This window comes from Cucurbita pepo, chromosome LG08 (genome assembly GCF_002806865.2).
Source record: "Cucurbita pepo subsp. pepo cultivar mu-cu-16 chromosome LG08, ASM280686v2, whole genome shotgun sequence".
Lineage (NCBI taxonomy): Eukaryota > Viridiplantae > Streptophyta > Magnoliopsida > Cucurbitales > Cucurbitaceae > Cucurbita > Cucurbita pepo.
Window position 1 is genome coordinate 3353480 of NC_036645.1, and position 15634 is coordinate 3369113.

A 15634-nucleotide genomic window follows, 5' to 3' on the forward strand; every position below is an offset into this window, starting at 1 on the left:
GAAATGGTCAGCTCCTTGGAGAAAGAACTGACTAATACCTAATGATACCTCTGAGTTTTCCCCCAAGGCACAGCTCAAGCAAGATAAGAACATTGGTAGTAATTCCATTCAAGCGGGTACGAATTTCATTTAAACGAGAAAAAATGAGTTTAAATCATAAACAAGTTCTTAAAAAACACCTATTTTAGTTTTCAAAACTTAAGAAACTTAACAAAATTTTCAAAAGTCCAATAGTTACCCGACATTGCTATAGTGAAATAAATATCGCAATGGTATATTGCAAGCAAGAATCTTGGTGATTTAACGATAGATGGTGTAGTTTTTCTTTGATATTGCTTATCAGAATCAAAGCAAAAACAAATCGACCTTGATCACTAATAATCACTAAGAGGTTGTAGTTAGACGATATTTGTATAAAACTACAAAAAGAATCGAGATGAAGAGACTGTAGTGTTTCCTCGATATTGAACTTGACTTCATTATTTTGGCAATAACAAAATACAATGAATAGTAAAATGTTATTTCATGTGATTTGGTCATTAGTGATTATTAGGGCTATATTTATAGGATTTNAAAAAAAAAAAAAAAAAAAAAAAAAAAGAAGAAAGAAAGAAAGTTGGTATTTATATCTTACAACCTTCAACTTCGTTAATTACCATAATATCTAAAATTATATATCACAAAAAATAGTAGGTATTGTTCTATTTATCCCGTTTGAATGAAAACTAAAGAGACAAAAGTTGAAAAAAGTTTTAAAAAAATATTATATATAGGCATATGACAATTGTTCACCTAGGTGTCGAACCAAATAATTTTATAACTTTGCAATGATAATACAAGGTTGCCCGAGTCAAATAGACTAAGTTTTACGTTTCAAACAACTTTAGCCAGGTCATTAAGGACAATGAAACATTTACCTATCTCTACAATAAAATGATATTGTCCATTGTAGACCTAAGTCGTCATGGCTCTGTTTTTTGTTCTACCAAAAAAAAACTCGTACCAATAAAATAAATGTCCTCATTTATATGCCATGATCACTATTTTTCCTATCTTTCCTAACTAATGCGAGGCTTTGTTTGACATACACTCAACTAAAAGGTTATAAGTTCAAATTCTCGCCTCAAAATGTTGAACTAAAAAGAAATCGAGTATCTTGAAGTCCAAACTCTATAGCAACTAAGATTTCTTTATGAATACAGCATGGAACAACAGTATTTTGTCTAGATTATAAATAGTATACAAGGATAATCAAGCTTCTAATCAATATATTTGCCTACTCTTTTCAACATTACACAAGTACAAATATTTGACATGTTTGTTCAAACAGAATAAAAGCACATAACATTAAAGTAAAGAAAGTTGGGAGATGTTTAGGCACCTGGAAATTTTCATTTTATAACTTCGGCATTGGCATGCTATAGAGTGTAGAGCGAGCTGTGTAGACCAACTTTCCTGTCTTTTGAAGTCTGAACTCTATGGAAATTATGGTCAAACTTTTTCCACTCCTTAAAACAGAAGCGTCTACCACAACCTCTGCCTGCAACAACACAATTTTTCAGAAAACTTCTAAAGAACAGGTCCTGTTTAAGTAAGGTCGTGGAAGATAGCATGATCTTGGTAAAGCTCAAATTGAGTGAAAAGGTATGTAGAGCTAAGATTTTTAATCATAAGCAAGCTACTTGAACAATCAAAACTGCATTTAAATTCACAAGTATGACTCAAATACCAATTGGAAGTCATTCAGCGGTTAAAGCAGATCACTGTACTTCGATTTTGAAAGAAGGTCACAAGCTATCCTTTCTTCATTCTCCTTAACTCGCATATGAAATCCTTCCCCTATCCTTTCTTTACAGGAGAGACTAAAAGGTTCAGGAAGTAGTTAAGGCAATGGAATTGTGAAACCAACAGGTAGCCTTTTATATATATACGATACCAACGCACCCCTGCCTCCCTCGCTGTCAAAACTCTCCTCTCCAGTGAGACCAGCCACCTCCTTTGTATTGTATCGATGGTTTTTTCTTGTGTGTGTTCATACTTTCCTGGATGTGAATGCCGAAACCATTCTTTGAACAACAAAATCGATCGAAATACCATCTTTCATATCCTCCATAAGTTGATCGGTACCGAAGTCTGAATCGAACACTAGATGCAATCATTGATGTACTCGAGGCTTGGTCATAGCACCTAGTTATATTTATATTTGTGTTATGTACTCAGACCCTTCTTGTTCACATGGTACCTAACTACTATGTTTGTGTCCTAAAACATCCAACCTAACTCAGTCCCATTTGTTGCTCTGATCTGAAGTGTGGTGGCAATCATATTACTGATGTTATACCTATAGGATTGCAGAGGGTGGTAATTATGATTTAATTCTTGATCTCTCTATTTGAAAATTCATGATTTGAATGAATGTATCTCCCTTAATCCTCCTAATAAAGAAAATGAATGGTATTTTCCCATAAACTACAAGCGCAAGGTGGCTGGAACTGAGCTAAAGTCAGCAAAGCCATGGAAATATACCATTCGACAAAAAATAGACACCATCATAATATCAGTTTCAAATCATAAGAAGATAAAATGGCCCTGTCTCAAGTTATAAACCATTGCCACCGGTAGAATCATGCAACCCTCCCACCCATGTATGGCTAGGTACACAAAAGGTTTAAGCATGCAGGACCAGCAAAACAATCTGAGGACTCTAACGTCTAAGAAATTTATACATCCAGTTTCCATCAAAACACGTCCCAGCTCCCGAAACCGAAATTGCCAAAACCGGCTGAATTAACCAATTCAATTCATTCAATTTGAATTCTCATTCTTGATCCATTTGACTTTGTTGGATGTGGCTTATTTCAATTTTGGTTAGTTTTGATGGCTTTGATTGGTTGGACTCAGTTTTGGTCAATTCGAGAGTCAGTTTCCTCAGCTTAACTAACCTACTTGCACCCCCCAACTCAAACAAATCATAAGGAAGCACAGCAATTACTTAAAATTTACTCACATTTTGTGGAGCGCCTGAGAGATAAGAAATGCTCAGTTCCCCAAGAAATAATGCCTTATCCTCTCCCAGAACAGTTCTAGCACAAGCAATTGATGAGAACTCAGCAGCCGCAGCAACAAATCCTCCATGTAAAAAGCCATAAATGTTCTGAAATTTCACAGATACCTGTTGTTAATGTGAATGCAAACATATTGATATTCCGTTTTTAATTCATCAGATAGATGAATCCACACGAACTCAAACTGAAAGACGCAAATAACGAGAATTTGAAAAGGCACACATTCTCGGCAAACAAATAGACCGCCATGATGATGAATGCTTTGTTTTCAAGTTCCCGTGGAAGCTGTTCCGATTCAAATCAATCACCACATTTTCACGGCGAGCAAACAGATTAGTATAACGATGAACAGAAAATTTGAAAGTTTCCAAATGTATCATCTCAATTCAAATCAGATACTTCATTTTCTCAGCAACCAAAGACATCACTATAACGATAGATGAATAGTGAACTTTCAAGTTCTCAAAAATATTGTTTCGATTCTAACCAAACACCTCATTTTCTGAGCTATTTCCGCTCTAATGATGAATAGCTAATTTTTCAAGTCCCCAAAGATATCAATTCAATTCAAATCAGATACAAGGAATACGCAATAGTATAAACCGAATACCAAAATTCTCTTCCTAAAGTCGACGAGAAAACAAACTTGAAAAAAAGAATTGAGAACTTACGGAGACAACAGGTTTGACGATGAGGAGGTAGGTGATACGGCCTCGTTCGAGGCTGAGCTGCCGGAGATGACTGCGACTGATGTCGGAATAGAAGCCCTCGGTGTTGCAATCGTCCGGAATTTGGACGAAGCCTCTCAATCCATTGAGCATTTGGATAGTTTCGTGCAAATCTTCTTCAGACATATTCTTTATCTGAATCGCCGGCGACTCTAAGATCAACGAAGAAGCTGCTGGTGAAGAAGGTTTCGCCATTGTCGTTCCTCTCAACTACCGTTCGATTTCGTACCAATCATATACAACTGCGATAATTTACCAAACATTTGCGAGAAATTTGTACGTATGGCCCATTTTTTTATTATTATTCTTATTTATTATTTTTTTTTTTTTTGTCTTAAAAAAAAGTTTTATTATAAAATAAAAAACAATTTTAACTTTTTAATCATTTAAAAATAAATATAAATCTAATCAAGTTTAATTGTAAAGTTGGGAATGAATTTGGGTAAAAATTTAAATAAATTTAAAAATATATATATATATACCGACAAGACTGACGCCTCGGGACGACCCTTTTGAGACTGTGTAGCTACCGAGCATTCTCGCACAAATCAACATAGAATATCATATAAAGCACTTCCATTATGACATCCCATGTCTCGAGATATATCGGTCATCTAGACTTGCTCGGACACATTTGTTGGAAATTGACCCACATGTTGATCATCCCATTGAGACATCCCGAACATCTATTTATCCAGGTTCACTCGAGGCTCAACTCGCTAGTGTTTGTGCTAAACCATTTATGATGTACGTTTCGAACAACGAGTGCATAATCTAACCTTTGATACATGGGTTAGGGGTGCAATACTGGTACACCCGTGTCGTTCGGTACTACCATTGAAAAACTTATTTCAAAGAAAGTCGCTCGAGACATTCGTCACGAAACGCTCGATCACGCGGTGACACACGCATGTGCCACAAGGTAGCTAGCTTAACTATTTTTTTTTTCTTTTAGGTTTGTACATGAAATTACCATTTTTTTTATTAATTTTTTATTTTTTTATTTTAGATGAACTTTGAATTTTGGAAATTAGGGTTTGAATATAATATTGTGTTTTTTAAATAAATAAAAAATAAAAAAATAAATGTTTTAGTATGATAAGAGAGATGGAGAGGCCCAAACGAAAGGCCCAAACGAAAGGCCCAAACGAAAGGCCCAAACGAAAGGCCCATACAAAACTCAACTAACTTCTAGGGTTCACTCGCTGAGTCCTATAAATAACGCTCTTAACAGCTTACTGACTTCATCTGCTTCTTCACAGAATTGTGAAGCATAATGTTACTAGGGTTTAGCACTTTTCTCTGTTCCTGATGCTCTTGTTTTCACCGCTGTATTAGCCTTTCATCGATTCTCCGCCTCCGGTGATTGGATTTATCGTTGCCGTCTTGGTGTTTTTGTTTTGGTAGATAGCGGGACAAAGTATGATGCAGGGGATGAGAAAAAAAACTGCAACAAGATGATCGGAAACTTCCGTGATTACCTTCATATTTAAGTCTCTGATGCGTTTTACTTTGTCCCGCAAGTTTCTCGAATTGATTCTCTTTCGCTGTTCTTTCGGATCTCATCGTCTTATTTCTTTCTCTCTGTGATTTTATCGGATCTTCTTGACGTTTGGCTGAGATATGATGAGCAACATTGGTCCGTGTTTCTGAATAAACCGTGACGAATTTCCATATAAGCACACTCTGATCTCTCCAATCTTCGTGATTCTGTTTTACTTTTCAAATTTTGATTTCTTTCATCGATTTTTTTTCGTTTCTCTCTGCTTGTCGTTTTGATTTAGGCACTTCGATTTGAAGTTTGTCATTTCAATGGATGAGCTTCATTTCGAGGTCTGAGATCAGATTTTAACATTGCTTTTCCTCACTGATGAAAGAAATAATTGAAGGAGATTGCATTTGGATCTGTTCTCTTACGTTCATTGGTAATTGGTTTCAGTCCTATTTCTCATTTCATATTAAACAGTCGTTTATTCAATTAAATTTCTAAAGAAGTAACATAATATTTCGCCAGTAAATAATTAGTTAGAATGTTCTTAGGTTGAGAAATCTTTTGGATCTTTGAAATTCAAAGTTTTGGACTAGATAGATTGGTTTTCCAATCTCTATTTTTTTTATGTTAGAATAAGTTTCTCTTTCATGAATTTTTCTTTACTTAATTCCACCATTATTTTATAATTAAATATCAAAACATTCGTACGTTATGAACTATGTTATGATCATTAATGTCGTTGAATATCTGTCACTTCAAGGTTACCGTGAGATTAAATTTAGGGTTGGTCAAATAGATTTTTCAATCTATGTGCAGTGTCGATGAAGGATACACAATTTCAATCCAAAAATACATATTATAAACTATTAAAATTTCCTTCGAAGCAAAATGACCCCCGGTGTTTGTGAGGAGGAATTTAAACCTTGTCATGAGGAATTTTTCGCACTTCATTAGAATTAATAACCAAGTAAATCAACTAAATAATAATTTATTTTGACAAAATACAATTAAATAAAAGATTCCATTTATTTACCAACATTTTTAAACGATCTAATTAGTTATTGAGTTTTGTTTTATGTCCAATTTAGAGAATAATTATGTGTTTATAATCAAAGAATACTACATTCATCAAATAAGCTTGTGTTGTTTCATTTCTTTTTTTTTTCTAAAGGATTTTAAGTCATTAGGTTTTGCCCTGGCAAAAGAGGTTTGGATTCAACCATAGCTAATTCATTTATTTTTGTTTTGGCTTTCCTTATTGTTTTGGAGCAATTAAAAAGCAATTGCAACAGATATATCTGGTTGATATTAGGCTTGGCAACAGACTCTTTGATATGTGTTACACGGATGCCCTTACTTGAATTGTCTCACTCGTTCCTTTGCTTGCGAGGAATCGGAGAAAGAACCAAAGAAACACCTCTTTACATCCTCGAAAGGTTAAGTTGCTCTAGAGTGAAATCTGTCCATACATCAAATTATTATGTGGATTGGATTTTACTTTCACAAGGTAAATAAATAGGCTAAGATTACCTATGGGTCTCACACAGCTTGCTTTGCTCCTTCCATATTACTGTCTCAATGTAAAATTGAAAGAAGGTTGAGAATTTATGATAAAGTAGAAGTTTAAAGCAAAGCTAGTAGAGCTCAAAGTGGACAATATTATTTCATGAGTCATATTTATGAGTTTATAATTAAAGAATACTTCATTGATATATGGCTTTTTGGGAAAAACCAAAATAAAGCTATGAGAGCTTAATTTAAAATGACAATAATATTATATCATTGTAGAGAGAAGTGTTTATCTCACAAGTTTATTTTGATAACATTTAATTATTAAAGTTAATAATATGATACAATGGTTGGAAATACTTATAAAATAAGGTATGATTGTCTTTCATGTCATATTAAACATTCAACTATGATCAATCATTTTTAACCAATTTACTACCCTTTTTTACAATAACATTATAATAGAATTTAAACGGACGGTCGATTATTCATGTTGATGCCTACATGTTCAAAATTTGTGAGCGGTGGATTTGTGTTACAAATTTGATACCTTACTTTTACTTTAAGTTAAGATCTCTCATGTGTAATGTTATATCTTACTAATTATTTGAATTCTCATTAGGTATGAAACCACGTGTGCTTATGTTATTACCACGTGTGCTTATGCTATTATTTATGGACATTGTACTAAATAATGGAGGTAATATATTATCCTCGATATTCAAATGTTTGGGTTTCTCCAAAATGTCTCGTACCAATGAAGAGAGTATTCTTTGTTTATATTGGGCTTCCCCAAAATGTCTCGTACCAATGGAGAGAGTATTCTTTGTTTATATTGGGCTCCCCCAAAATGTCTCGTACCAATGGAGAGAGTATTCTTTGTTTATATTGGGCTCCCCCAAAATGTCTCGTACCAATGGAGAGAGTATTCTTTGTTTATATTGGGCTCCCCCAAAATGTCTCGTACCAATGGAGAGAGTATTCTTTGTTTATATTGGGCTCCCCCAAAATGTCTCGTACCAATGGAGAGAGTATTCTTTGTTTATATTGGGCTCCCCCAAAATGTCTCGTACCAATGGAGAGAGTATTCTTTGTTTATATTGGGCTCCCCCAAAATGTCTCGTACCAATGGAGAGAGTATTCTTTGTTTATATTGGGCTCCCCCAAAATGTCTCGTACCAATGAAGAGAGTATTCTTTGTTTATATTGAGCTTCCCCAAAAGGTCTCGAACCAATGAAGAGAGTATTCTTTGTTTATATTGAGCTTCCCCAAAAGGTCTCGAACAAAGTACGCCTCCCCTTAATCAGTCTTAGTCACCTTAATCAGTCTTAGTCATTTTTTACTGCATTCGAGGGGGCTTGACTCGTTTTCTTTTGGAGTCTTTTGTTCAATATTTGAGGATTTACAAATCTATTGGCACGACTAAGTTTAGAGCATGACTCTGATACCATGTTAGATGACCACGACTCTCCATAATCGATATTGTCCATATTGAGCATAAACTCTTGCTTTGGTTCAATATTTTTTTTAAACTTTTTTTTTTAAATTTTAAAAGTTATATATTTGAAATTGGAGTTATAAATGACTTTTAAAAATTAACGGTAATAAATGTTTTTATATTTTATATATATATTTGTACATTATTCGAAATTCGAATGTATTTTTTGAAAAGAAAAAAAGGTTAAATTATTTTTTTTATAATTGAGGGAATTATAATATCTTTTTCTTCAAATTAAAAGAACATCCAAACAGCTCATACTAGAAAAAAGTTGAACTGAACAACTCAGCGTGTCAAAACGGCGTCGTGTGAGGCTTCCCTGTTAATTTGCGTTTGCAATCGCCAACGACCATTGGTCACTCGCATATTCTCTCTCTCCTCTCCTCCGATGCCTTGCTTCCTCTGTTTCCGGCTTTGATCCTTCTCTTCATTTCTTTACAAATCCATTCTCACACACGAAACCTCAAGAATCCATCACATTTTTTGATTCACACAAGCCTCTACTTTCGTGTTCTCTCGTTTTCTGCTCAACTTTGTCAATTTTTAGGGAGATGCTCAAGCTTTAATCGCCGGTACCTCTCTCTCTCTCTCTCTCTCTCTCTATATATATATATATATATATATATATATATCTCATATTATGTTAATTTATGAAATCTGTATTATTCAATGTGCATTTGGCTAGAATTAAGAATTCCTTGTCGGAAGAATGACGTAAATTTATCTCTAGAAGAATGGACGTGGTTGAGGAATGTATGTTATTGTTAATGGCTGATTTGTAAGATTTGGAATGTCCTCGGATACAAAGATTGAACTGAATTGGAAACGGAGATAATTTTTTTTCAACTCGACGCATTGTTTTCTTTAGTTTTTTTTTTTTTTCCAGTCCTCATGATACCTCATAATTTTGAATGTTAAAAGTTGTTTTCGCTTGATTATGGTTGGTCATGAATCGTAATAGCTGAAGAAATTAATTTTTATTTTGTTTAATTGATTTGGTTAATCTTTTAAGATTTTTCTTTTCCGGCAATTGTGTGGTTATTCCCTGTGGTTGAAACCTAGAATGTCGTAATTGAGACTCATGTTCCTTGATAATCAGGTTGCTGGTATATTTAGGGAAGAGACTAAAATGATTGCCATTTTTTCTGGTGATATCTGAGACCTGGATGGATACAAAGCAACATATTGCAATTTTTACCACGGCCAGTCTTCCATGGATGACTGGAACTGCAGTAAACCCTCTATTTCGTGCTGCCTATCTATCAATCGGTGGGGATAGAAAGGTCACACTGGTGGTTCCTTGGTTATCTATACGAGATCAGGAACTTGTATATCCCAGCAACACAACCTTCGTCTTACCCTCACAGCAGGAGAAATACATTCGGGAATGGCTCGAAGAAAGAATAGGATCAAAATTCAATTTCAACCTCCAATTTTATCCTGGGAAGGTAATTGTAGCATCATTTAATTCTANGCACGACTAAGTTTAGAGCATGACTCTGATACCATGTTAGATGACCACGACTCTCCATAATCGATATTGTCCATATTGAGCATAAACTCTTGCTTTGGTTCAATATTTTTTTTAAACTTTTTTTTTTAAATTTTAAAAGTTATATATTTGAAATTGGAGTTATAAATGACTTTTAAAAATTAACGGTAATAAATGTTTTTATATTTTATATATATATTTGTACATTATTCGAAATTCGAATGTATTTTTTGAAAAGAAAAAAAGGTTAAATTATTTTTTTTATAATTGAGGGAATTATAATATCTTTTTCTTCAAATTAAAAGAACATCCAAACAGCTCATACTAGAAAAAAGTTGAACTGAACAACTCAGCGTGTCAAAACGGCGTCGTGTGAGGCTTCCCTGTTAATTTGCGTTTGCAATCGCCAACGACCATTGGTCACTCGCATATTCTCTCTCTCCTCTCCTCCGATGCCTTGCTTCCTCTGTTTCCGGCTTTGATCCTTCTCTTCATTTCTTTACAAATCCATTCTCACACACGAAACCTCAAGAATCCATCACATTTTTTGATTCACACAAGCCTCTACTTTCGTGTTCTCTCGTTTTCTGCTCAACTTTGTCAATTTTTAGGGAGATGCTCAAGCTTTAATCGCCGGTACCTCTCTCTCTCTCTCTCTCTCTCTCTATATATATATATATATATATATATATATATCTCATATTATGTTAATTTATGAAATCTGTATTATTCAATGTGCATTTGGCTAGAATTAAGAATTCCTTGTCGGAAGAATGACGTAAATTTATCTCTAGAAGAATGGACGTGGTTGAGGAATGTATGTTATTGTTAATGGCTGATTTGTAAGATTTGGAATGTCCTCGGATACAAAGATTGAACTGAATTGGAAACGGAGATAATTTTTTTTCAACTCGACGCATTGTTTTCTTTAGTTTTTTTTTTTTTTCCAGTCCTCATGATACCTCATAATTTTGAATGTTAAAAGTTGTTTTCGCTTGATTATGGTTGGTCATGAATCGTAATAGCTGAAGAAATTAATTTTTATTTTGTTTAATTGATTTGGTTAATCTTTTAAGATTTTTCTTTTCCGGCAATTGTGTGGTTATTCCCTGTGGTTGAAACCTAGAATGTCGTAATTGAGACTCATGTTCCTTGATAATCAGGTTGCTGGTATATTTAGGGAAGAGACTAAAATGATTGCCATTTTTTCTGGTGATATCTGAGACCTGGATGGATACAAAGCAACATATTGCAATTTTTACCACGGCCAGTCTTCCATGGATGACTGGAACTGCAGTAAACCCTCTATTTCGTGCTGCCTATCTATCAATCGGTGGGGATAGAAAGGTCACACTGGTGGTTCCTTGGTTATCTATACGAGATCAGGAACTTGTATATCCCAGCAACACAACCTTCGTCTTACCCTCACAGCAGGAGAAATACATTCGGGAATGGCTCGAAGAAAGAATAGGATCAAAATTCAATTTCAACCTCCAATTTTATCCTGGGAAGGTAATTGTAGCATCATTTAATTCTAATCCTTATCTTGGATATGATACTCGGACTTTTTTTGTGTGTGTAGATCTTTCCCTCTGAGGACCATATGCAATTTTTATGTTTTCATTTATGGTTTAATTAACATTCAGAAACATCAGGTGTTTTGTTCTTGTACTACGCATAAGGAAACTCAATGTTTTTACTTTAAATTTATATTGGAATTTTGTGCGTTTGCTACTTGTTTTACCTGAAGGCTGTTTATGGGTCCAAAAGTCTTCCCTTGTCTATGTTTTTACACAAGCATGAAAATCTAATGGCACTCATTATGTTAGGTGTTAGGTNTATATATATATATATATATATATATATCTCATATTATGTTAATTTATGAAATCTGTATTATTCAATGTGCATTTGGCTAGAATTAAGAATTCCTTGTCGGAAGAATGACGTAAATTTATCTCTAGAAGAATGGACGTGGTTGAGGAATGTATGTTATTGTTAATGGCTGATTTGTAAGATTTGGAATGTCCTCGGATACAAAGATTGAACTGAATTGGAAACGGAGATAATTTTTTTTCAACTCGACGCATTGTTTTCTTTAGTTTTTTTTTTTTTTCCAGTCCTCATGATACCTCATAATTTTGAATGTTAAAAGTTGTTTTCGCTTGATTATGGTTGGTCATGAATCGTAATAGCTGAAGAAATTAATTTTTATTTTGTTTAATTGATTTGGTTAATCTTTTAAGATTTTTCTTTTCCGGCAATTGTGTGGTTATTCCCTGTGGTTGAAACCTAGAATGTCGTAATTGAGACTCATGTTCCTTGATAATCAGGTTGCTGGTATATTTAGGGAAGAGACTAAAATGATTGCCATTTTTTCTGGTGATATCTGAGACCTGGATGGATACAAAGCAACATATTGCAATTTTTACCACGGCCAGTCTTCCATGGATGACTGGAACTGCAGTAAACCCTCTATTTCGTGCTGCCTATCTATCAATCGGTGGGGATAGAAAGGTCACACTGGTGGTTCCTTGGTTATCTATACGAGATCAGGAACTTGTATATCCCAGCAACACAACCTTCGTCTTACCCTCACAGCAGGAGAAATACATTCGGGAATGGCTCGAAGAAAGAATAGGATCAAAATTCAATTTCAACCTCCAATTTTATCCTGGGAAGGTAATTGTAGCATCATTTAATTCTAATCCTTATCTTGGATATGATACTCGGACTTTTTTTGTGTGTGTAGATCTTTCCCTCTGAGGACCATATGCAATTTTTATGTTTTCATTTATGGTTTAATTAACATTCAGAAACATCAGGTGTTTTGTTCTTGTACTACGCATAAGGAAACTCAATGTTTTTACTTTAAATTTATATTGGAATTTTGTGCGTTTGCTACTTGTTTTACCTGAAGGCTGTTTATGGGTCCAAAAGTCTTCCCTTGTCTATGTTTTTACACAAGCATGAAAATCTAATGGCACTCATTATGTTAGGTGTTAGGTTGGGAGGGAGTCCCACATTGGCTAATTTAGGGAACGGTCATGAGTTTATAAGTAAAGAATACATCTCCATTGGTATGAGTTATTTTGGAGAAGCCCAAAGCAAAGCCATGAGAGTTTATGCTTGAAGTGGACAATATCATACCATTGTAGAGAGTGTGATTACTAACATGGTATAAGAGTCATGCCCTTAACTTAGCCATGTCAATAGAATCCTCAAATATCGAACAAAGAAGTTGTGAGCCTTGAAAGTGTAGTCAAAAGTGACTCAAGTGTCGAATTAATGGTGTACTTTATTCGAGAACTCCAGAGGAGTCGAATCTCGATTAAGAGGAGGCTGTTAGAGGGTTCCATAGGCCTCCGGGGAGGCTCTATAGTGTACTTTGTTCGAGGTTTGTTGGGAGGGAGTCCCACATTGACTAATTTAGGGAATATGATCATGAGTTTCTAAGTAAGGAATACATCTCTGTTAGTAATGAGGCCTTTTGGGGAAGCCCAAAGTAAAGCCATGAGAGTTTATTCTCAAAGTGGACAGTATCATACTATTGTGGAGAGTCGTGATTCCTAACCCATTATCCTGTTCTGCCCAACTGAGGTTTCACTTTATTCTGCAGTTTGCCGTAGATAAAAGGAGCATTCTCCCTGTTGGTGATATTTCAGAAATCATCCCTGATGACGAATCAGATATTGCTATCCTTGAGGAGCCGGAGCATCTAACATGGTATCATCATGGAAGGAGATGGAAAAAGAAATTCAAATGGGTGGTAGGAATTATCCATACCAACTATTTGGAATACGTTAAACGGGAGAAGAATGGGGCAGTTGAAGCTTTTCTTCTTGAACATATAAACAGATGGGTTGTTCATATCTATTGCCACAAGGTGTTTTTGCTATATGTTCCTTACTTCCAATGAAATCATCTGCATTTTGTTCATTGTGATCATTGAATTAGTTTATTTTCATAATGATTAGTGGATGTCTTATTCATCAATTCTCGTATAATCTTTCAGGTGATTAGGTTATCTGCTGCTACCCAGGATTATCCAAAGTCGGTTATCTGCAATGTTCATGGAGTCAATCCCAAATTCCTCGAGATAGGTAAGAAGAAGATGGAACAGCGACAAGATGAGGATCAAGTTTTTGGCAAAGGTGTCTATTATATAGGGAAGATGATATGGAGCAAGGGATACAGGGAGCTGCTTAAACTTCTTGGCGATCATCAGAAGGATTTAGCTGGGATTGAGGTTGATTTATTTGGAAATGGAGAAGATTCTGATGAAGTCCAGAAAGCTGCTCAAGACTTGGAATTATCTGTTAAAGTTCATCCTGGACGCGATCACACAGATCCGATCTTCCATGAGTATACTTAACCTCTTCTCTCTTGCACACTTATTATTTCCATCTGCTCTAGCTAGAGGATCAATGATTAGATCTTTCAATGTCACTGATGGTATAATACATGATTCTTTCATGGTTAGCTAACAACATTTTATGAACTAGTTTTGTTGAAACGCATCAAGGAACTGTTGAAACCATTTATTTGAGTTTGAAATGGTGATGACTGCTCGGTTGGAAATGATTTGTGAGATCCCACAATCCCACATTGGTTGGGGAGGAGAACGAAACATCCTTTATAAGGGTGTGAAAATCTTTCCCTAATAGATGCATTTATTAGCGGTGGACTTGGGCCGTTACAAATGGTATCAGAGCCAGACACCGAGCGATGTGTCAGCAAGGAGGCTGAGCCCCAAAAGGGGTAGGCACAAGGTGGTGTGCCAGCAACAATCCCCAAAGGGAGTAGACGCTGGGCCCCGTAGGGGGTGGATTGTGAGATCCAACAATCCCCGAAACACTCCCTAGCAGACTTTAGAAACCTTGAGGGGAAGCCCGAAAGAGAAAGCCCAAAGAGGACAATACGGTGGACTTGGGCAGTTACATTGGTCACTTCTTTCAGCTTCCTTAATCCTTAATTTGTAACAGTTATGAGTACTAATTGGCTCAAACGAAAGCTGCAGCTTAGTTTTTTTTTGTTCTCCGTTGGTTTGAATAATGTCTATCCATTGGCTGGTTTTGAGTTTTTTCCTGTTTCTTTTTTCAGTTACAAAGTGTTTGTGAATCCAAGCACCACAGACGTTGTTTGCACCACCACAGCTGAAGCATTGGCAATGGGCAAATTCGTTGTATGTGCTGATCATCCCTCAAATGAGTTCTTCAGGCAATTCCCAAACTGCTTTCTCTGTGACAAAAGTGATGCCTTTGTTAGGGGAATTTTCAAAGCACTGACTGAAGAACCCGAGCCGCTGACCAATGCGCAAATGCACGAGCTCTCGTGGGAGGCTGCAACAGAACGTTTCCTAACCGCTGCTGAACTCGACCAGCCACTTGCAAAGAAACCTCAAAGAACTCGTTCCAAAAAGTTTCTATCTATGTCATTGCAGCTTGGTAGAAAGTTTGATGATGCATCAGCATATATACATCATGTGACTCTTGGGTTCGAGGGGTCTCGACGAGCGTTCGGGGCTGTCCCCGGAAGCCTGCATCCAGATGAACAACAATGCAAAGAGTTGGGAATAGCTAGTCCTTCTAACAAAAGAGGTTGGAACAAGTGATTAAAGTGAGTGCATCAGTTATGATCCTATTCAAAATATATCCAAGGATGTTAGATTTTTAATGTTAGGTGTGCAAGTTTGAAAGATTGTTCACATTTGCCCTCTTTATTCTTACACATGTTGTCTTTGTCTGAAGCTGAGATTTGTAGTTAGAGCTTAACATCATGAATGGTATGGTAATGTAACAGACCGCTTTGAGTAATTCGAACCATTGACAACATAAATTTTACATTAA

The 15634-nt window shown here is 35.5% G+C and overlaps 2 protein-coding genes and 2 non-coding genes across 6 annotated transcripts; 3 read left to right on the top strand and 1 right to left on the bottom strand.

The window, feature by feature from the left end:
* Positions 1 to 1152: 1152 nt before the first annotated feature.
* LOC111799639 (acyl-coenzyme A thioesterase 13-like) lies at positions 1153 to 4055 on the bottom strand. Its single transcript, XM_023683060.1, has 3 exons — positions 3737 to 4055; positions 3008 to 3154; positions 1153 to 1540 (listed from the first exon to the last, which is right to left on the bottom strand). Exons 1-3 carry the CDS (start codon positions 3986 to 3988, stop codon positions 1397 to 1399), a joined length of 543 nt encoding a protein of 180 aa, XP_023538828.1. The 5' UTR covers positions 3989 to 4055; the 3' UTR covers positions 1153 to 1396.
* A 1163-nt stretch (positions 4056 to 5218) lies between these two features.
* On the top strand, positions 5219 to 5299 carry LOC111801229. Its single transcript, XR_002816104.1, has one exon. It is a non-coding gene; the product is annotated as a small nucleolar RNA Z199 (small nucleolar RNA).
* A 112-nt stretch (positions 5300 to 5411) lies between these two features.
* LOC111801228 lies at positions 5412 to 5487 on the top strand. The gene has a single exon (XR_002816103.1). It is a non-coding gene; the product is annotated as a small nucleolar RNA SNORD18 (small nucleolar RNA).
* A 3120-nt stretch (positions 5488 to 8607) lies between these two features.
* On the top strand, positions 8608 to 15634 carry LOC111800738 (digalactosyldiacylglycerol synthase 2, chloroplastic). 3 transcript variants are annotated; one of them, XM_023684558.1, is made up of 5 exons: positions 8608 to 8865; positions 9393 to 9741; positions 13405 to 13671; positions 13801 to 14150; positions 14889 to 15634. In XM_023684558.1, the coding sequence occupies exons 2-5, from the start codon at positions 9460 to 9462 to the stop codon at positions 15397 to 15399; spliced, it is 1410 nt and encodes a 469-aa protein (XP_023540326.1). In that variant the 5' UTR covers positions 8608 to 8865; positions 9393 to 9459; the 3' UTR covers positions 15400 to 15634. The 3 variants fall into 3 exon arrangements, with proteins under 3 accessions (XP_023540326.1, XP_023540328.1, XP_023540327.1); XM_023684560.1 differs by lacking the exon at positions 8608 to 8865 and adding an exon at positions 8959 to 9046; XM_023684559.1 differs by lacking the exons at positions 8608 to 8865; positions 9393 to 9741 and adding exons at positions 11685 to 11772; positions 12119 to 12467.